This window comes from Tupaia chinensis, unplaced genomic scaffold (genome assembly GCF_000334495.1).
Source record: "Tupaia chinensis unplaced genomic scaffold, TupChi_1.0 Scaffold000492_1, whole genome shotgun sequence".
Lineage (NCBI taxonomy): Eukaryota > Metazoa > Chordata > Mammalia > Scandentia > Tupaiidae > Tupaia > Tupaia belangeri.
In genome coordinates, this window is record NW_006160004.1 from 238369 (window position 1) to 260083 (window position 21715).

Below are 21715 nucleotides of genomic sequence, written 5' to 3' on the forward strand. Positions count from 1 at the left end.
CCCACCAAGGCCACCCAGAGAAGACAAGGAGGTTCCACTCCTGGGGAGGCTTGGCCAGGTGACCTGACCTCTGGTCACCCCCATTGCCCAAGTGCTGACTCTGGACTGCACCAAACTTCTTGTCTGGGTATTAGGTAATAAGGGATTACCCACCCTTTCCTAGAACTGCTAGTATGTGAGGGTTGGACCTGTGGCCCCATTTCCTTTGTTTCCCACTGACCCCACACAGAAGGACCAGGCTGGGGAGTCATTCCAACAGGCAGCAAGCAACACACTGCTACAGGAGACAAGAAAGACCAGGGGAGCAGGGCTTACCGTGGGCAGGGTGGAGGAGCACTTGATGTCCTTCGGGTCTGAAACAGCAAACATGCAACAATGTGAGTGCAATGCTCAGCACTCCCACCCACATGGCAGGTGAAATCAAGATAACGGGACCCTTCAAATCTAAAGGTCAAGTGCGTGTCATGAGGACTAGGGGTAGTAGCACCATATCCTACCTGGCATTCACACTAAGTGTGTGGGTTTAGCCTCCCTTGCCACCAAAACAAATAAATGGGAACTGAGTTGATGGATATGTTAATTTGCTTTTTACTGCCTATATGCCTCCCACGCGTTGATGGATATGTTAATTTGCTTTTTACTGTCTATCTGTCTCCCACAACATCATGTTGTATGCATAATAAACACAAAACGATTTTTTTTGTTGTTGCCAGAGGGTGTGTGTGCTTGTCAGAGAGAGACAGTAAGAGAAAGAGGGATATAGTAGCCCCACCTGGGTGTGGTAAGGTCACACCACAGCCCCTCCATTTCTCCAGCCTGTCGGGATTTGGGCATGCATGCACCTGTGCCCCATGTATTTTTATTTTTTTTTTCCTTTTTTATTTTTTATTTTACAAATCCTTGTGTCGAGGGCTGACTCTCAATAGATCGCAGCGAGGGAGCTGCTCTGCTACGTACGAAACCCCGACCCAGAAGCAGGTCGTCTACGAATGGTTTAGCACCAGGTTTCCCCACGAACGTGCGTTGGGTGACGGGCGAGGGAGCGGCCCCCTTTCCGGCCGCATCCCGGCTCCCGGGACGAAGGGCTCTCCGCACCGGACCCCGGTCCCGACGCGCGGCGGGGCGCGCCGCACGCGCCGGAGCGCGCCCGACGGCCCGCCGGCGCGTTCCGCCTGGGCGGGATTCTGACTTAGAGGTGTTCAGTAATAATCCCACAGATGGTAGCTTCGCCCCATTGGCTCCTCAGCCAAGCACATACACCAAATGTCTGAACCCCCATGTATTTTTCAAGCTGCTGGGGCTAGGATTAGAACTGTGATCTGCCACATGGGATCTAGTTCCCTTATCTACTAGAACACTGGACCAGGTCCAACAACATTTACTTTAAAAAGAAACAAGGTACCACCTTATACTTTTACTAAATTAGCATTAGTTTAAGAAAAAGACTTAATTAACCAAGGCTACACACCTGGTGGGGTGAGGACAGTGCTCAGCCATCCCTGCATGGCCCACATGGCCCTCCCTTCCAACTGCCAGCCCGTGTGTCTAAGGCTACAGCAGAGCACCGTCAACAAATGTAAGAAGGAACATGAGCACCGCTTTGACTATGGAGACTATGCACTACGTGGTAAATAAACACAAGCAGCACAGAAGTCTACTGTGTTGACTGTGTTGACAGGCCACGTGGTACACATTTAAAAGAAAAAAAGTATAGAAGGAAATACACAAATATGAAAAGTGCATCAGAAGGGTGAGGTTAGAATAACCTTTGCAATTCATTAGAAATAAAAGCTAGTGGCGGGCCAGCACCATCGTAGCCATTGAGCACTGCACAGGGGGCTGACCTCACATGTTCAGCTAAGGGTCAAATCCTGGCCCCAGCAGGTGTGCATGTGGTGTGCATGCGTGCACAAAATCCTGCTGGGATGGAAAAATGAAGGAGAAGGGGTAAGGGCTTGACCATGCCCCTTTGGGGAATGGTTTCTGTCTCTTTTTTCTCTCTCTGGTGAGCTCAGATGTTCTCTAGTACCAAAAAGAAAAAGAAAAAAATTGCTAGTGGAGACAAAATGTGCATCTTGATATAGAATAACATGTCTTTATGTAGATGCAAGGAAGGGAGGAAAAGTGGACAGAACACCAGAACTAGGCTTCTCATTACTTCAGCCTGTGACTGCGCAGCGTGGAGCCAACAGTGAGGCTTGGAGCCCCTGGCGCTGGCAGAAATGAACCTCAGTGGTGTCTGCAGGCTCCGGAAGGCAAGCTGCCTCTCTAAACACCCTTCCTCCTTGCCTCCCCACCACCCAGAGCATGAGTCTTTTGATCACCTTTGAGAAAACAGTTCACTGCCTGGAAACACACTGAGCTGCAGGCTTCACGTGTCCCTCCTGCATGACACAGGATGGCTGTAGAGGGAGCATGTACGTGCCAAGCACGCACGAGCCAAGCACAAGCCTGCCAAGTGGAGATTCCCCCTCCATGCCATACGCAAGGTAGGCGGGCGCCCAGAGCCCCACAGCCACACTTCACAGGGTTCTGCCACCTTCTCTAGGCGTGGCCCATGAGCTGAGGCCACTGACCAGGCGCATGTAGTGGGTGCCCTGGGAGGGCTCAGTGGTCTACCTGCGAGGTATGTCACACTAGCCAGCTCATCTGCAGGTCTCTGTCAGGCTGTGACACCCCCAGGGGTGAGCCAGGGTGCTCATGCTTCATGAGGCTTGGCCAGGCCCCACTGTGTGGCTCTTCTTGGGCTTCTACCTCAAAGGACATGTGCACACATGACCTATAGCTAGGACATGTCTGAGGGGGCTTCACAGTGTAGACCCAGAGAGGCTGAGAATATGGGGGCGGGGGCGGTGGGCACCGCATCCTGTGGACCTAGCCCTGGGTGGGAGGGCGGAGTGAAGGAGCAAGAAAGAAAGTCTGCCCTCTGCTGGTGGCAAGATTAGGGGCTGGGCTGAGGCATAATGTGATGGGCTGTGCCTCAGACAGTGGCCCATGAGGGCTGGGAGTCACGTCACCAAGGACCAGTGGGCTATGTGCCAATCTAATCGGGAGGAAACCAGATGGTAAGGGCTCAGACGAGACAGAACGACAGCGCTGAGAAGGTGCTGACGGCAGTGTTTCTCAAACCTGAGTGCTGCTCAGCTCTGGAGGGACAGAGTGCTCACAGTCTCCAGGAAAGGTTCCTGGGACCTGGGTTTGAGAAACGCTAAGAAACTAAACAACTATTGGAGAAAAATACATGTAAATGCATTTTCTCTCTGTAAGAGAAAACAAGATTTACAACTGACACATTTTGCTTTTTAAAATATTATATAATTTTTAAAACTTAATTAAACTCATGGGAACAGAGCCCTAGGACCCAAGGTGTTCATGGCTGAAATCAGGAAGTCGGCATGGGTGAGGTGGCACAGTAGGCCACGTGCCAGCTCTGACCTGGGGAAGCCTCTGCACACCCTAGAGAAGTCCCTCTGCTTTGGGCAGGTGAGGAATGCCCAAGGCCTAGCACTGGGATTCAGTGTGGGGTAGCCATCCCTGCCCACTCTGGACACAGTCCAGTGTGACCCAGGAAGGACAATCAGCACAGAGCAGGGCTTGCTGATCCTTAGGAGAGTCTGGAGGGTGGCCTTGAGGCCGAGGCAGGGAGTAAAGCCAACCTGATATTTTAACAAAGAGGGTGAATGTGACCTCAGAGGCCTGTCCTATACCAAGTGCAGGCACCCAGCATCAGGGGCTGCATGGGGACATCTGCGGCCAGAGGAAAAGCAGACAGACCAAGCCAGAAGGCACCTGGGGCCTCAAGCCAGCCCTGGGGACGGCCTTTGCAGGAGGAGGGCGGGGGCAGGAGCAGGAGCAGGGTGGGCGCTCTGGGTCTGGAGGGAGATGAGTGTCCTAGGGAAGCACTGTGAGAGGCGAGTGAGAGAGAGGACCGGGAAGTGGCTAGTGAGACAACTGGGGTGACCAAGGGCCTGCTGGGGACTGGCATGAACCATGGATGATGCAGAAGGACAAGGTGAGGTGTGGGAGGGGGATGGAAGGAGGAGTGGTGAGAAGGAATTTCTGATGCTGCTGTGAGTAGGAACAGTGAGTAGTGAGGATCCTGTAAAATCTTAAATATATCTGTATATTTTGCTAGGCAAATACTATTTATCAGGAATGATAATAGGCTAATACTGTGTGTAAGAAAAAAACAAGTGAGACCACAGAAAAAGGAGCAGAGAACAGCAGCTGGGCCTCCCTCTGGGCGCCCCAGGAGTCCCTGAGACTTTCCTCACAGAGCTGCAAACCTGGCTGTACAGAGCAAGCTCTGAGGGGTCACCTGACCCCTGAGTGAGTAAACGTCCTGGGGAACCAAGGTACCCACCTCCCTGACCCAGAGGAGGGTGAGGGGAGGGAAATGGTACCCAGGGGCCACACCAGTAACCAGCAGGGCAGGGAGGGGCCCCCGTTCTGACTGTCAGAAGCCACCCAAGTGGTGGCTCTGATTTTGTTACAAAAGCCCGCACAGAGCCTGGTGGTTCTTGGAAGCCTTGTCCTGACTGGGGACCACGCCTCATGCTTAATCACTGAGCTGAGTGGACACAGGGCTAAGGTTCCAGATGGCAAACTGGTTTATTGCCAGCCGCCACGTATGGCATTTGTCATCATAATTCCTCCTCCCCCAGACCCAACCCCATATCATTGAGGAAGAGAATAAAAGAGAGTGGACTCTGGACCTGAGCAGGATGTAACCAGGGGGCCCAAGCACCAGTGAAGAGGAGCACATTGTTCTCCGGGAGACTGGTGTGTAAAGAACACCTGGGGAGGCAGAAGGGCCAGGCTCCCGGTGCCAGGAACCAGCAGAGGAAAAGAGCCCATTCTCCTAATGCACCTCCCAACCCCCTGGGGAAAACAGAAACAGAGCCCTCTCTTAGGCCACGTGTACTTACGTTCAATGAGAAAGAGAAAGCACACTATCCCCATGGCTGCCACGATGGCCCCCGGCACGATGAAGGACAGGCCCCAGCATGTGGACACCCAGTAGCCAGCAATCAAGGAGCCCAAGATGTTGCCCACGGAGGTGTGGGAATTCCAGAGCCCCATGATCAGACCTCGCCTGCGACACACAAAGCACAAGATGGTAAATGGTGCTGAGAAGCCTAGATGAGAATCTTTTTTGTAAAGGTTTTTGCTATGGGGTGCCTGTACTTGCCAGAGAGACAGAGAGAGACAGAGAGAAATCACCCCCGAGGGATATGGCCATGTTAAAATCCCTTCCCCTTCATTCTCCTTTTGGGATTTTGGCACGTGCCCAGCGTGATTTTCAAACCTCCAGGTGTGGGACTCGAACTGATGTTGGCCATGTGGGAGTCCAGTGCCTTAGATGAGAATCTTAAATGAGCCACAGCAGTGCCTGCAACGTGGAAGAACTAGAGTAGAAGTACGGAAATAGGCGCGTAGACACTGTGTCTGCGAGAGGTTTACAAGGAATGGATTTGTATTTTGCCTTGGGCTGTCTCATCACGCATTCTGTTTCTCTCTCTGAGCTTACTTATTCTACAATTAAAGAGGAAGGAATGAGGCCCTCTTCTGAAATTCTTGGAAGGCTCGAAATTTAAATGTGTGCCTCCACAGTCTAAATACAGTCAGCTGGTGAACCGTCATGTGAACAGAAGCGCTCGCTGATGCCCACAGCAGATGAACGAAGCAATATCTAAATAAGGCTCAGGGAGTGTGCGTCCTATTTTAGCTTCCCCGCCTTGTCTGGTGTCTTCCATAGGCCTTGCCCTCTGGCCTGGCTGGGCTGAGCCTTCACACAGACTTCGCTAAGTCAATCTGGACTGTTGTCAAACCCCCCAGAGGCTGAATCCCAGCTCTGTCCCTGCATACTCCGTGAGCTAGGTCGAGACTTGTCATATTTCCCCTTAAAATGCAGCTTCTGTTCCAGAAGGCCAGGGCTGGGACACTAGATGTGGTGTCCTCCAGGAGGCCAAGTGAGGCCGATGTGATGGTCAAAGGTACAGTGCCAGTAACACAGACTGGACCTGTCCACGACACAGGGTGTACTGCAAAAATCAGAACCTCAGACCCTGAGATTTTGAGGCAGGAGAAAACTAGCAAATAGAAGCAGATATGGGTTCTGGAGAGTTTGCCTCTATGGTTAGATAGAAAAACTGATCAGGGCAGAAAATTCCCCATCCAAGGTAATGTAGGTGGGAGATTAGTGAGGGATGTCTAGCTGATTAAGCCACATTTCATATAGCCAATGAGATGAATCAGTGGGCCCAGCCACATTTGATAGGGCCAGTGAGATGACAACAATCAGTGCATCCAGTCAATGATTAACTGGCACAACCTAGATAAAAAATTATAACCTTGAGGCCAGCAGGTGGCGTGTGGTTAAGGTGCTGGACTTCCAGATGGCCGACTGTGGTTTGAGTCCCAAATCCAGCAGCTTGAAACTCACACCAGGTGCATGTACATGCATGCCAAAATCCTGGGAGGAGAATGGAGAAGAAGGGATTGCACATGGACCCCCCTCAGGGGTGATTTCTCACTTTCTCTCTGTCTCTCTGGCAAGTACATATGTCCTATGACAAAAACCATAACATGTAACTGCTGGGGTCTTTTGAGCCACTCTTTCTCTGTCCACTCAGGCTTGCTCCTACCTCTCAGGAGGGTAATTTCATTTTTACTTAATAAACTACCTTTCCTTTCACTGTTGGTGTGAATCATTAAATTCGTCATCCAAAACACTAAGAACCTGGATATCATCAAAGAAGCCACCCTGCAACAGCTTCAACCACCTGATTTTCAGGAGACCAGTTAAAGGATTTGGCTTGTAATGAATCTAAAGAACTAAAAACAAAGTGGTTTGCTTTTCGTCAGAATCTGTTAAAGAATAAGAGCAGTTGGAGAGAGCTGCTTCTCTCACCTTCCTTTCCCAAACCAGTTGCCGAGGCAGGTGACGACGCTGGGCCAGCCAGTGGTCTGCACCAGCCCGTTGATGACCTGTGGGAGGGACAGAGAGAGGACTCACCTAGTGGAGAACACGAGCCTGAGAGTCCCCTTGGGCGGTTCACAGGCTCGCGCCTCTGTCCTGAAGTCTGGGAGCATTGCTGAGCCTCCCACACGCAGAGGCTTTTAGGAGAGCCTCAGCACCACAGATACACTTTATATTTATATTTTATGAAGTAGGGGCCAGCAGGTGGCATGGTAGTTAGGGAGCTGAACTCTTACATGGCTGTCCACGGTTCAAGCCCCAGACCAAGCAGCTTGAAAAATTACGTCAGGCACATGTACATGTGTGCCCAAAATCCCTAGAGGAGAATGGAGAAGGGACTGAAGTGTGGCCACCCCCCCCTTGGGGAGGGATTTCTCACTTTCCCTCTCTCTTTCTCTCTCTAGAGAGCACATTGTGCCCTATGGCAAAAACCTAAAGGAAAAAAAAAGTGTATCTCTCTTTCTCTCTCTCTCTCTATATATATATCTATACACACACACCTACATATACTCACTTATATACATTTGTAAATATACACTTTAAAAAAATACTAAAAGTAACGCATAAGAAAAACAAAGAAAATAAAACAATACCTAGCTAGGACTCCATTACCAGGAGACAATGTCTACTAACATCTTGGGGCCAGGCTTCCCAGTCTCCTACAAGTCTAAGATCAGTATAGAGAGAGAAGACCTTTCTTTCTCTAGAACTGTTTATGGAATTGTACTGTAGTTATGGCTTGTGATTTGCATGTTTTCTCTTACTGTGCCATGCATGACTGTCGTATTCTGAGATAAACACCACCTTAACATAGCACCTGGAGACTATTTCTGTGCTTTTCAAAATATCCTCAGTTGAGTTTTAAGAAGGGACTTCTATTTAAAAAAGGCATACTTGAGGGGGCTTCAAAAAATTCACGGACGGGGACCAGCAGATGGCATAATGGCTATGTCACTGGACTCCCATGTGGTCGACCACGGTTTGAGTCCCAAACCCAGTAGCTTAAACTCACGCCGAGTATGTGTGCATGTGTGCCCAAGATCCCGAGAGGAGAATGGAGGAGAAGGAGTTGTGGCGTGGCCATCCCCTGGGGGGGTAATTTCTCACTTTCTATCTCTGTCTTCTCTGTCTTTCTGGCCAGCACATGTGCCCTGTAGCAAAAACCTCTTCAAAAAAAAAAAAAAAAAGACAAAGTTCACGGAGGCAGTGGATGATTGGTAGAGCAGGAAAATGTGAGATTCTGTGAGGCTGAGCACATGGGAACGTTGCTGGTTCAAATCCAGAGACTTCTCTAAGTACACCAGGTACCCCAGTGTTCAGGGCCTTGGCTGGCTGAGGCTGGAGGCAGACTGAGGTGTTAGGACCCTGGTGGAGAGCTATGCTCTCTCTTCTGATTTTCTATTTCTCTCACTCATGGGATAAACTATTCAAAGGAGTTTGCAGAAAAATGGAATTGAAGCATGCACTAATTTTGGTACAGAAAGAATTGAAATCCATGTATGGATTTTTCATAATGTGTGATTTCCACACCCTTGTTGAAGACCCTTGTTGGTGAATAGGTTTGCTTTAGTGTCTGAGAAGAGAGAGGAACTGCATGGCACGTGGAACGGAGTCTAGCCCAGTTCTGCCAGTCTCGCTGGCACTGAACCGTCAGGAGATGCTGGGAGTTGCTGGTCTCCCTCTGGCCACCTCTGGACCAACCAGGCTTGGCCTTCACTCCATGAATATGCTGGGACTCTGGGAAACTGTTTTCTCCTTCCTTCTAATTCTTCATATTATTATACTAGTGCAAATCACTTTTACAATTAAAACAGCCAAACTTTTTCAAAAGTTAAGGCAAAATCTTGAAAAGCAAACTGAAATACAGTTTGCTTTGATGGTTTTATAACAACATCCCTTAGGCTACTTGGAGAGCTTCAGAAGGATCACAAGACAAGAACTGAGTATCGTGGCTCTCAGTCAATTTCCATCCTAGTCTACATTTATCCACAAAGCTGCTCTCCAGTGGGCCTTTGGGCCTTTCTCCTCTGGTACCTCCAGGACACCCCTCCCTCCCCACTGTGTTACTAAAGACCCCAAAGCCAGCCCTTCCTTCTACCTGGTCACAACCACAGCCCTCTGTAGGGTCCCCAGTGCCCCTATTCTTTCCTGTGTCCTGAGAAATGCCAAGTGCCATGGCTGCTCAGTAGCTAGGCCAGCGGCTTGTTCCCCTTGCAGGGTTGACCACCAGCTGGGGCTGAACACACCCAAGCACGGAAAACACTGAAAGGAGCCAGCCCTGGCCCTGAGCTAAATTCCTCAAACCCTCAGATCAGCTCATATGGGGCTCTGAGTGGACACGGTGGACATAGGGGGTAGGACATCCCTATCTGGCTGTCTGAGGACCAGCTGCAGCTCCCGTCTATGTAAGCTCCTCTAATAAGCACTTGGGATGGGACCTACTGGCATTTAGTAGGTCTTTCTTTCAAAACCTACCTGGCCCCAGCTCAGCATGGTCTGGGATACTCTCCGGTGGGAACTCCCCTGCCACTGCTTTTGGTGTGACTCCAGCTATGGGCCCAGCCAGTAACAGCCCCCTCCCCAGCTCTGAGCAGTCACACATGTCACAAGATAGAACATCTCAGACTCATCCAGATGAAGACAGGGTGACTTCATGGACCACAGGATTCTCAGAGGCCACTCTGAAACAGGAAAGTCTCCTGGCTGCTGGGAGTTGAGAGAAGAGAGAGGAGGGACTTGACATGCCAGCTCACCCTGACCTCGGGCGGGGCAGTTCCGCCTTCTCCCTTCACCTGTGTCTTCTCTGTTGACAGAGGCGTGGTTCTGTGAATCAACACCCCATCCTGTTCAGTGAGCCATGGACCTAAACCCTTACCTGAGTCACCACGTAGAATCCCAAGTTGTGGATATTATAGAAATACCCCAATCCAAACAGGGCTGTAAAGGCTCCGCTGGCGAGCATCCCGAAGGTTAGGTAATACCTAATCGGCAGGCGTTCCCCTATTATACCACTGGGGGTGAAGGAAAAGGAAAGACAAACATGAGAAAACAAACACACCCACGTACGTGACCCACCCGCTCTTTCCGGATGTTTTCATGCTGTTCTCTGAGCTTTCAGAACTCTGGAGCCTTACAATTTCCAGGAAGACCCAAACAACCCTTCCCCTACAGAGTAGTTAGCAGTTATTAACCAGAAACAGGCAATTGACAGCATTTTGTAAGACCTTCTATTTCTACTAAAAGCCATGAACTGTCTAATAATCAAACTCAAAATTCAGTGACTTCCCTAAGATAGCTGCCAAGGAGAGAAAATAAGGACTTGTCCTGCCGGTTAACCCTGCTTCTGTGTAAGCACTATCAGTTAATGTATATAATACTTGAAAATCCCAACTGTCAGACTACAGACAAACGCCATGGAAAGGGGTCACTGGTGACCTCTGACGAGTCACCTGCATTCATCTGCTGGCTGAATGGGCGCGGGGGTCATGACACTCAGCTTCCTGCCCACTACCACCTCCCCTGCTTCCCTGTTTTAAAGAGGGAAGATGGTAGGCTGAGGTCTGAAACATGGGGCTCCTGTCTCCCCCAACCTTTCCAACAGCAACATGACTCGATAATGAACTGACTTCTGTGGAGTCCTACCTTCTAGGGCTGTTTAGGGGCTCGGGAGAGACATGTGGTCGCATGCCTGGTCCACGTGGATACTCGCTGGAACAGCGGGATGGCAGTGAGAGGACAAGTCTGCAGCTCCCTCACGGGATGTCGTTTCACAGGCCCTAGCTTCATCGCAGCACTGCCTACTGCTACACAAAATGTGTCCTTTACTGCTTCGTGGGAAACGTCACTGTGCTGTGACTTAACCCGTGCCCCACGAGTACGAGAGCTGCAGAGCATACCGCAGCTGTGGTGTATGTGTGTCTCGGAGCCTTGGCAGTCATGAACACCTCGGTGGGTCTCATTCTCTTCCACACACAGATACACATGAAGTATCATGCAGAATGACACCTGCCTGCCTGTGAGCAGCACTCAGGGTTAGCTCCAATTTTTCACCTTTCACCTCGAGAACTAAAGCTCCAAAGAGCTTTTCCTTCTCAATTTACCCAAAAGAGATACACCTAGACTCATGCAAATAGTCTTTCAAACACTATAGCAGAAGAAAGTAATTTTGAAATGATAAATAACATTCTGGTCCAATTTTCAGGTGAACAGAAACTGACCATAGATAGTCTCCAGAGCATTCTAGTGCTAGGAGTTACTCAGAGGTTAGGACAATGCCTGAGGCTGGCTGACCTGCCTGAGGTCACAGAACAAGTGGCAGAATCAGATGGGCTGAGGACTAGTGTCTTCGTTAGTCTCTCGTCTTGCTGCATGAGATTGGGTCCCCAGGTGATCTCTACTTTGAAGTGTATAATGAAAAGGCCTAAGGGGATGGGTCCCGTTCCACACTGTATCTCACATGGCAATTCAAGAACACGCTGCGCCTGCTCCAACCTGCCAGGCCTGATTTGGCTGGTGAGTGCACCTCTCATGTTGATTTCGTCTGAGACGCTGAATGAGACAACACGACCTGCCCAGATCTCGGGCGGTCACTGCACTATCAATCCCACCAGTCATTGTACCGAACTGTCACACTGAGTAGCCCTCAATGAAGCAGTGAGTGCCCTCCCTTCGGTCACGAGTCTACGTATAGATTTCACATCAGACAGAATTTTAACAACCTCCTTGAGGAGCTGCATAAAAAATTACTGCTGCCAATAAACAAGCAACAATATAACCACTTTACTTACTTAAACTGTGGTTTCTGAACCTCTGCACCATTGATGTTTGGGCCAGATAATTCTTTACAGTAAAGGAGCACGTTGGATGAGGAGAGACTATGCACTCCATCAGCAGAAACTGCCTGATGGGCACCAACCACTGCGAGGGCCCTGAGCCAGGGAGCAGGCCCAGGTCTTTATCATCCCAAACTCTGGGTGGGCCTCAGGGAAGAAGCTACATGTTCACAGGGATCCCTGAAATTCTCAACCCTCTAAAGATCTCCTAGTCTCTGAACAAAAGTCTTTAGGAATGAAAGACCTTAGTCCCTACAACGCTTTTTGAAACCTGGCTGAACTGACACAATATCCATGTCCCATTAGCCACCCGCACGTCCAATAAGCCAGATAACATTTACCACCCACTCAGATCAGTTCAGGATGGGCTGGAATATCCCATGTGTCTCTCCATGCATTAACTCACCTACTTCTCACTACAACCCTATGATGCAGAACTACTATGCCCCTCATTTTGCAAAGGAGAACCTGAGACCCAAAGGCATACAGTGCTTGTCCAAGACCACACACAGCAAGTGGTGTAGGACTTCGATCCAAGCTGTCTGTCTCTGGAATTCATGCCCCACCCACCAGCCAGGCCACCTCTGCTACACTCAGGGCCCTGTCTGGGGCCAGGCTGACATCTAGGCCAAGGTGTCCAGTGCACGCTGCTTCAATTGTCTGAGCACCCGGTGGAACTAATTAATCACTTGGGATGTGTAAACAGATGGCAGCCACTGGAAGCACAGGAGAGGGCGTGCTCTGCTGAGCACCGTGTGGCACATCTAGCACCCTGCTCCTGAAGGACCGCAGCCCAGGATCGGCAGGCTGTGCGGTGCAGACACACCTCAGGGCAGGGAGCGGAGCCAGAATGTGTCCAATAAGCAGAACATTTGGGGCTCTAAGCCCTCTGCTGCAAGGTCCTACCTGCAGACACAGCACCACAATGGCTTTTACCTCCTCTGTCTCTAAGGGAGCAGTGGCCTATCTCCTGCCTCCTGGGTCCTCCTGCACAGCTGAAACCTGTGCTGGATGAACTAGACAACCAGGAAGGGTCTGGAGAACTCCGGCAGACCTACCTCAGATACATCCCGATGGCATATGCACACAGGAAGGAGTAATCCAGGGCCCCAAGCAACTGCTGATAGTTGTTCTTATCTACAGAGTTAAAGACCAACAGGTAAAGTTCAGTACCGTCTAGCTCATGTTCTGGAGCAGGGATAGAAAACACACAATATCTGTTCTCTACACTGAGGCAGGCAGAAAGTGAAGAAGGGTGGTTTTGAACACAGAAAACAAGGACGGGGAGGGTCTGCACACAGAAGACATGGGAGGATGTCTTCTGTTAAGCTTCTTACTAAGGAAAATGAAGTCACTGCATTTTTCAGTAATCACTGCACACACATCATGTGATGGGGGAATGACCACGGCGCACAGTGGGTGAGCACATGACCTTTCCTGCTATAACCCAGACTTGGCTTTCTTTCAGCATCCCACCCAGGACCTGTGATTTCTCTCCTCTCATCTGCAGATGAACGTTCTGCAAGTCCTGACTTCCGCATCTGACAAACCCAGATGGAGTGATCTTGCACAGATCTCCGCACTGAGAAACCTTACTCCAGGCAGCAGCACCGCTGTGCACAGGCTCTGCAGACACATGGCAGCCAAGTGGCCACTGGGAGCAGAGAGCTGCTGTGGGAATGGGTGACATTTGAGGTCCACATCACTGCTGCTAAGAACACCAGGGCCTGGAGCACCCTGAAAGCACAGGATGAGCAGGGTGGGCTGATGCAGCACTCACCAAACGGGGCCCAGCCACAGTCAGTCTCATTGTCCAGGAGCTGGAGGGGGGATGTGGACCCCGCTCGGCTGCTCAGGCTGAGTCCCACATTAGTCTCTTCCCACGTGGCGCAGTCCTTGTGCAGCTCACCCTGGGATGCAATGGGAGAGAAGGAGACAGAAGCAAGGAGAGATGGTGAGGCTCAGCGCAGGTGCACTGGAGGAGCCATCTTCTTCAGGGTGCCACACTCTGAAGTAGAAATAAGGCTCCAGGCGAAGCCTGCCTGTGGGGCCCACATGTTGCCTGTGGGAGCTGACATGATGGTGGAACAGTTGAGCACACAGCTAGTGTGAGCACTCACATAGCCACCAAGGCAAGAATGCTGGAGGTGCAGCTCTGGTACACGGCACCCAGCTGGGAGCCTGCCTGCCGTCCTCTGTCAGCAGCCACCAGGGGAGGACAGACAAGCAACTGAACACTGCACACCAGTGAAAAAGAGCACGTAGCAGGTACATGCAGCCATAAGGGTGAAGCTCACAAACAGTATTTAACAAAAAAAGCCAGACAGGAAGATGACTCCATTTATCTGAAGCTCAAGAACAGACAAACAAATCCATTGGGAAAGAGGTGAGAATCATGGTTACCTGGAGGAAGGTAACCACAGGGACAGGGCACAGGAGCTTTCTGGGAGCTGGAAGGGTCACACCTAGGAGACGACACTAAAGATTCGTGCACTTGATCAGGTGCAAATCATACCTTAATTACAAAAAAAACATAAATAAAAAAAAAAAAAAAAAAAAAAAAAAAAAAAAAGAAAGAAAGAAAGAAAGAAAAACAAAAATAAAAATAAAAAACACCAACCACCAACCTGGTCACAGAATTAGCAGGCAGGACCAGAGAGGAAGTGCTCGCTTGAAAGTCAGGTGAAAAGGACACTGTAGCCTGGGAACCTGACAACCAATAGGCCGTGCAAGCAAGCCACTCGCAGCCCCTGCCTTGGTCTCCCCATCTGCATGCAGGGCCGCTGCTCACACATCCATGATGCTGAACACCACACTTAGCATAAGGCCAAGAAATGTGACCTCTGGGTGCAGAGGTGAGTACCAAGGGGCGTGAGCAGATCTCAGGTTTTCCCTGGGAAGAGGAACTGATGCTTTTAGGGAGTGCCATATGACAGCTGGAGCCAGCCTGTAGGAGAAACTGAGGGGCAGGTCACCTCTATGTCCCTTGTCCTGGTGGCCATACTCACTCCCTCTGCCCACTAGCTTGGTGGTTTCTTTAATAATGGTTTTGTGCCACACATGGCTTAGGTAAACTGTTCCATTAGGTGTGAGTGAGAGTGGAGAGGGGGATCTTGTGGTCATAGTGGTGGCCCTTAGGGGAACCACAAGCCCTTTCAATGCCTTTGAGACCAGAGAGGCATCCTCTAGTGAGCTGGACCCCGAGAGAGGTCAGGGGCCCTGCAGGGTGTGCAGAAAGATGGCTCCAGATCAGGGCACAACACAGCAGGCAGGAGCCAGCCCTGTCTGCAGGTTGGCAGCAGCCAGAAGCCTTCTCCACCTCCTTAGGAAGAAGCGGCCAAAGAAGGCCAAGGTCAGCCTGGGCTGGACACCCTGGTTCGTAGCTGGCTGCCCTTGGGCATGCCTCACTGAGCCCTGGCATGGTGCACAAGACTCTGCTGCTCTGTAGTCACACAGCTTTGTCACCATCCCCAGGCTGTCCTGCTATAATTTAAATACTGCCCTAAACATCTAGCCGAGGGCTCTGGTTTACCAATTCCAAGTGGTTATCTGCCAGACAGGATTCCCCAGCAGAGCTGTCCTCTCTGAAGGTGCTGGTCTCTGGCACCTAGAGCGGGGGTGCTGTCAGTTGGTCCCTAACTGCCCAGAGCCCTTAGCTGCCCCACCTGCAGCCAATGGGGGGCAGGAAGGGCTGTGCCTGCACGGTCTGGTGTGGACCCAGGGCCGGGTGCCTTCAGCCCTTCCCCATTCGCCTGCCATCTTCCTTCAGGAGTCAGTGCCTGTGCCCACCTTCCCTGCCACTTTTCAGGGAAGCCAAGAAGCTTAACTGTCACAGGGACCAGCAGGTGGTGGTGCCATGGTGGTTAAGGTGCTGGACACTCCCACATGGCTAACCACAGTTCGAGTCCTGGACCTGGCGGCTTGCTTTCTCACTTTCCCTCTCTCTCTTTCTCTCTGTGTGTGTCTCTCTCTGGCCAAATTAAAATAAAATGAATGAATAGATAAAATTAGATTTAAAAATTCCTTTTTTTTTTTTTTTTAAAGAAACTTAACTGTAACTGCTCAATTCACCTCTGACCAAGGAAAGCCACAGGTAGGGAGGGAAGGGACCCCCTGACTGAGGAAGAACCATGTGCAGGGCTTAAGTCAGACTTCTAATGTTAGCCTTAAACAGGGCAAGGGAGAAAAAATGCTGCGGACCGTTGCTCAGAACAGGATGTTCACATCCTCTTTCATCATTTAATATTTCTAGGGAGAAACCACCCTTGGAAAAGATAATAAATTAGAAGCGGTCCCGTTTGGTTTCCTAAGTGAGCAAAAAGCCTTTCTTGGTTCGTTCCACGAGGAGGAGGGGCCTAGCATCCTGGTCAGGAACATGAGCTTTGGATACAGACAGACCTGAACTAGGACCCTTGATCCCCTGGGCTGGCCTGCAACCTTGGTGACATCACTTACACCCCTGGCCATCACTTATGGTATCAGGACAATAGTGCCCGGGTCAGAGTGGCGCTGCAGGGATGGGGACAGCACTCTCCACAGCCTCCTTGAAAGGTTAGTAGCTGGCGTCTGTGAATACAGGGTGTTCACCTGCAAGTGGACTCTACTCAGCCTCTGACCCCCAGCCACCTCCTCAGCCTGCCCCTCTCCAAGTCTGCTCTTTCACATTCAAAATGCTCTCTCGGCCGGCTCTGTGACCTGATGGTTAAGGCAGCTGGATCCCATGTGGCCAACTGTGTGGTTCGAGTCCCTAATGCAGGGGCTTGAGAAATACCACTGGGTGCCCAAAATCCTAAAAGGAAAGAGAAAGAGAGAGAGAGAGAAGAGACTGTGGAATGATCAGGCCCCATGGCAGGGGCTTTTTCCTCTCCCTCTCTCTGTCTCTCTCTGGTGAGCACATGTACCCTCTAGGAAGAAAGAAAAAAAAAAAAGAAAAGAAATGCAGTCTCTACTCCCAACCTCACAGCCCTAGAGGAAGCCCTCGAAGAAGGCTGCAGCAAAAGCAATGTAAGACTTAATCAGACTCCTGCATAAAGGGTTCTGAAGACACGTAAATAACCACATACTACTTTTCAATAATATTACTGTATTTCAATATTTCAATGAATTTTATCCCCAAAACCTGGTGCTTGAGGGACAATTAACTGAAGTAAGATGAACTGATAAAAAAAAGTTCTGTAGGTGAACTAGTTCTCATCATGGTGCTCAGGTGAAACACATGAGTCTCCCTTGGCCATGACATCCTTGTCCGAACATCAAGGGAGGGGTTGAAGAGTCCTTTGGGAAGCATCTGCTTTCACCAAAGCAGTTTTCTTTGCAAATTATGTTTCTGCGCCAAAAAAAATCTTTTTCCTATGCAAATTACGAGTGTCTTTCAGCAATAACACAAAATTAATCAACCTGTCAGTAGGCAGTTATTTAAAACTGTTTAGTTACTTAACATTGATCAGTCTGGCATGGTGGCTAAGGCAGATGGATCCCATCTGGCTGCCCCCAGTGTGGCTAGGCCCTGTTTAGCCAGTTGACCATCTTGTTAAAATAAAAAACTATTTTGCTCTCAGCCTACTCTTTGTGGATTCTCACAGGAGCTCCAAGGAGACAGGCAGCCATCCTGGAACTGAAGCAAGGGATGGTCTGCCCCAACAACAAGCTGAAACTCCTGTCTTTGAAGATGGATCCTCTGACGGTACCCCTTAGCTAAGACTCAAACTCCTGTCTCAAAGAGGACATTTAAGGGACACGGAAATGGAGGATTGTCTGTTGACGATAATGCGTATGATATCTTTAACTGGACTGGTGTGAAGTGTATTCATGTTGGGTAAATTCATTTACAAGCTATAGTGGTGTACAGCGGTTGTATAAAATAAATTAAAACAATAACAATTTTAAAAATTAGAGAGTTTTTTAAAAAAAGAATAATTACTTATTTGTGAGCCTCCCCTGCCTAAAAATTAGTCTGAGCTATACTTTTCTATAGATAGCCATTAGCCCCGTAGTGTCCCCGTTCCCTTACAAAAACACCTGTAAGTTGGCAGGCCAGTCAAAGATATTCTTACATCTTCCCTGTGTGGCCACAGGGAATTTTCCTTTCCTCTCTCATCAACAATTTTGCTTCTCTGTTTTTGTTGAGTGGCAAGAAGTTGGACTTGCTTTGGGTTTCTAGACCAGGATGTTAGACCCTCATCCAACAACACCATCCAGATCTGGTGGCTTAAGAAACATGCTAGGCACGTATGTTTACATGCTCAAAATTCCAAAAGGAGGAAGGAATGAAGGAGAAAGAATTATGGCATGATCATTCTCTATGAGGGGTGCTTTCCCACCTTCTCCCTCTCTCCTCCTGAAAAGGACACACTTCCTCTGGCAAAAACAAACAAACAAACAAAAAACAAAACAAAACAAAAAACTGTGGCAACCAAACAATATGCTAAAGATAGACCAGAGGTGACAGGCAGGATGGACACTGAGCAGATGGTCACTGACAGTTTAACAGCATCCATGTTGCCCACGACAGAACAGCAACAGCATACAGCAAAGCACTGTGTGTTCAGAGGGTCAGGTGGGAGAAGCACGGTGCCAATGGGCTGGAGGAAGACAGAGAAACGCGTGATGTCACGGAGCACTGGGGGTGCCAAAGGGGCAAGAGAGTGGGGTTAAGGCTGCTTCCACCTGTCTCTGTCTCCAGGCCCCCTCTCCAAACCCTGTCACCACCCACCACCAGATAGCAACAGGAACTCCTTTCCAGAGTTCAGTAGGCAGCTATAGGAGGGTTTGTTTTCGTCTTCAAAGATAAAATGGGGCTCCATGTGGTGCTAGTCTGTGGAGCACCACTCTGACCTGGGGCTGGAGAAACACTGGGCCTAGGCCTATGTAATCTTTTTTTTTTTTTTTTTTTGGGGAGGTTTTTGCTATATGGGGCGTGGGAGAGGTTTTTGCTATAGGGCGCGTGCGCTCGCCAGACAGACAGAGAGAAACATAGAGACAAAAAGCAGAAATCACCCCCCAGAGGGGATGGGCACGCCGCAATCCCTTCTCCTCCATTCTCCTCTCGGGATCTTGGGCATGCACGCACACATGCCCGGCGTGAGTTTTAAGCCACCGGGTCCGGGACACGAACCGCGGTCGACTACGTGGGAGTCCAGCGACATAGCCATTACGCTAACTGCTGGTTCCCTAGGCCTATGTAATCTTTATTTAGTGGTACATTTAGCAAACTTTGCATGGTTCATTGGGTTGTGTGAGTTCATTTATTCTAACTAGTCCTTTTATAAGGTTTAAGAGAATTCCCCAAAGCATTAGCCAAAAGAAGTCCTAAAAGAAAATTAAGCTTTTGGTACCCAAAGTAAGAATACCAGTAAGTTGTGCCCATCTGGGACACCACCTGAAAGTGGCCAGTTGGTTTGAGTGAATCACAGGTGTCACATGGAAATGGCCCAAATGCCTTGGGGAATATGAGGGCACAGACGAACACACAAAGGTATCCAGAAATGTATAGAAAAGCCATTTTTTTTTTTTTGGAGAGATTTTCACTGTAGGGCGCGTGCGCTCGCCAGACAGACAGAGAGAGACATAGAGACAGAAAGCGAGAAATCACCCCCCAGGGGGGATGGTCACGCCGCAATCCCTTCTCCTCCATTCTCCTCTCGGGCTCTTGGGCACGCACGCACACGCGCCCGGCGTGAGTTTTAAGCCACCGGGTCTGGGATGCGAACCGCGGTCGACTACGTGGGAGTCCAGCGACATAGCCATTACGCTAACTGCTGGTTCCCTAGAAAAGCCTTTTGATTACTATTTATTTTTCAAAATTGGAGTCATTTTGCATATACTTATGTACACTTTAACTTCTTACTGAAATATTTCCTAGAAATGCTTCTGTGCCCACCGATTTGGCTCTAATTTCTATAGGTAGTTGCATGTTTCATACTATGGATTTGCCATAATTTATAAAACAAACTTTCACCTGTCAACTAGGTTCACTTGGTATATCTAGTATCTTTTATCTTTTTCTTTTTAACTTTTTGTTAAAGGGCACATGTGCTCCTTAGAGAGAGGCGGACAGAGAAAAGGGGAAAGTTAAAAATCATCCCCCAGGGAGATGACCACACTGTGATCCCTTCTCCATTCTCTTCTTAGGACAACACGTGTTGTCTTTTTCAAGCTGCTGGGTGCAGGGCTTAAACTGCGTAGTCTGCCATGTGGGGCCTTAATCCCATTCCACAGATGGGCTCTCTTTTTCCTTCTTTTATTTTTTTGGTCTATACAAACAATGCTGTAATAAAGACACCTAAGCAGATATCCTTAACTATGGGTGTATTTATTTTTATGGGTGTAGTTCTCAGAATAGGACTGAAGGGCATGTGTGTGTACACACACACACATATATACATACATACATATACATACATATTTCAATAAGTGTTACCACAATGCTTTCTAAGAGGTTCTGTTACTTGATGGTTCCATTACTAGTGCTTAAAAGTCTTCTCCCCACTACACTGCCGGCCACAAAGGCTAGCACTCTGCAATACTGTGGTGGTTGATGGTATAAAGTGACAGCAGTACCTTAATTTGCGTCTGTGAATACTAGTAAACTTGAGCACAGTTTGTGTGTTTCTTGGAACTTTGGATTCCTTGTTTAAGAACTGTCTGTTCATCCCTTTGTCCATTGTTCCTTTAAAGTTCCTAACTTCATATTCCTAAGACAAATGCCACTTTATTCTTGAAATTTTACTTTTGACTTTTTACATTGAAGTCTTTTTTTTTCTTTTCATTATAGATAATGAGTACCTATGCACACATGCATGAGAGACAGCGAGAGAGAGAGAGAGAGAGCCCTCAACAGGGTCTTGTACTACAACCCCTTCCCCCACTCTGCAGCTCCTCAGGATCCGGGGTGCCTATACCTGTGCTCTGGCAGAGTGTTCTCAGGCCAGTCCAGGGACCCAAACCTATAGTTCGGTATGTGGCTTCCAGCACCAGATCCACCTAGGCTGGGCCTACATCGAAATCTTTAATCCATCCATTTATTTGCCACAAGATAGGAATCTAACTTTTATTTCTTTTAGCTGAGGAACCAGCTGGGTCAACATCATCCATTAAGTAAGCTGAACTTTTCTCATCATCTCTGCCAAATATTCTGTATTTCTTATTCTAGTCTATTGGCCTCTTTGTCTATTCTTATACAATATCGGCATAATTTGATTATGGTATTTAAAACACATTCATCTTTTTTATATTTTCCTTTCATTTCATAGTCTAAAAATGTTATCTTCCCCACACCTTACTTGTGATTAATTCTTGGACATGTTTTCATATGAACTTTAACATTATTTTATTCAATTAGAAAAAACATCGCTGAGGTTTTCATTGACACTCCATTCTATTTAAATACAAACACTGGGAAGCAATAGAACTTTCCAGACCACACGTTTCCCATCCCAAAATCATAGTACATACTTGCAGCTCTTCAGACTTTGCTTTTTGTCTGTGAGGGAGGATTTTATAGTTTTCTCCTCACAGGTCATGGGGAGCCACAGAGGGCCGGGCACACTCACAGGTGTCACCACCCCACGCTTGTCTCTAGGGGCCCTCTCACTTACACTCAATCTATGGAATGAAATGAAAATATAAAAAAAGATGAATGTGTTTTAAACACTTTAGCTTTCAGGTTTCTGTCCTGATTCAATTTAAGAAAAAAACACCTCTCAACAGATCTCTGCTAGCAGAATGCAGACCCCACCTGCCACCAGCCTGGGAAGACATGCATGTTTCAAGTCATGAGGGTGGGCTACAGCTGGACAGGTGGAGGGGCAAGGGCTACTTATGACATCGCCATCCTCCCAGCCCTAGCCCTGTTCCCATCATCATCTTTTAAATATAGAGTAGACCTCACTTAGGCCAAAGG

The 21715-nt window shown here is 48.9% G+C and overlaps 1 protein-coding gene across 4 annotated transcripts in view; it reads right to left on the reverse strand.

The window, feature by feature from the left end:
- Positions 1-21715, reverse strand: part of SLC37A1 (solute carrier family 37 member 1) — an 81565-nt gene that overhangs the window by 43017 nt on the left and 16833 nt on the right. For all 4 annotated transcript variants that reach the window (XM_027774897.1, XM_027774896.1, XM_014590859.2 and 1 more), the window contains 6 exons: positions 13595-13724; positions 12873-12951; positions 9858-9993; positions 6914-6990; positions 4929-5095; positions 316-353 (listed from right to left, as the gene is read on the reverse strand). In XM_027774897.1, coding sequence (XP_027630698.1) covers positions 316-353; positions 4929-5095; positions 6914-6990; positions 9858-9993; positions 12873-12951; positions 13595-13724 — 627 coding nt within the window. The remainder of the gene's footprint in view (positions 1-315; positions 354-4928; positions 5096-6913; positions 6991-9857; positions 9994-12872; positions 12952-13594; positions 13725-21715) is intronic.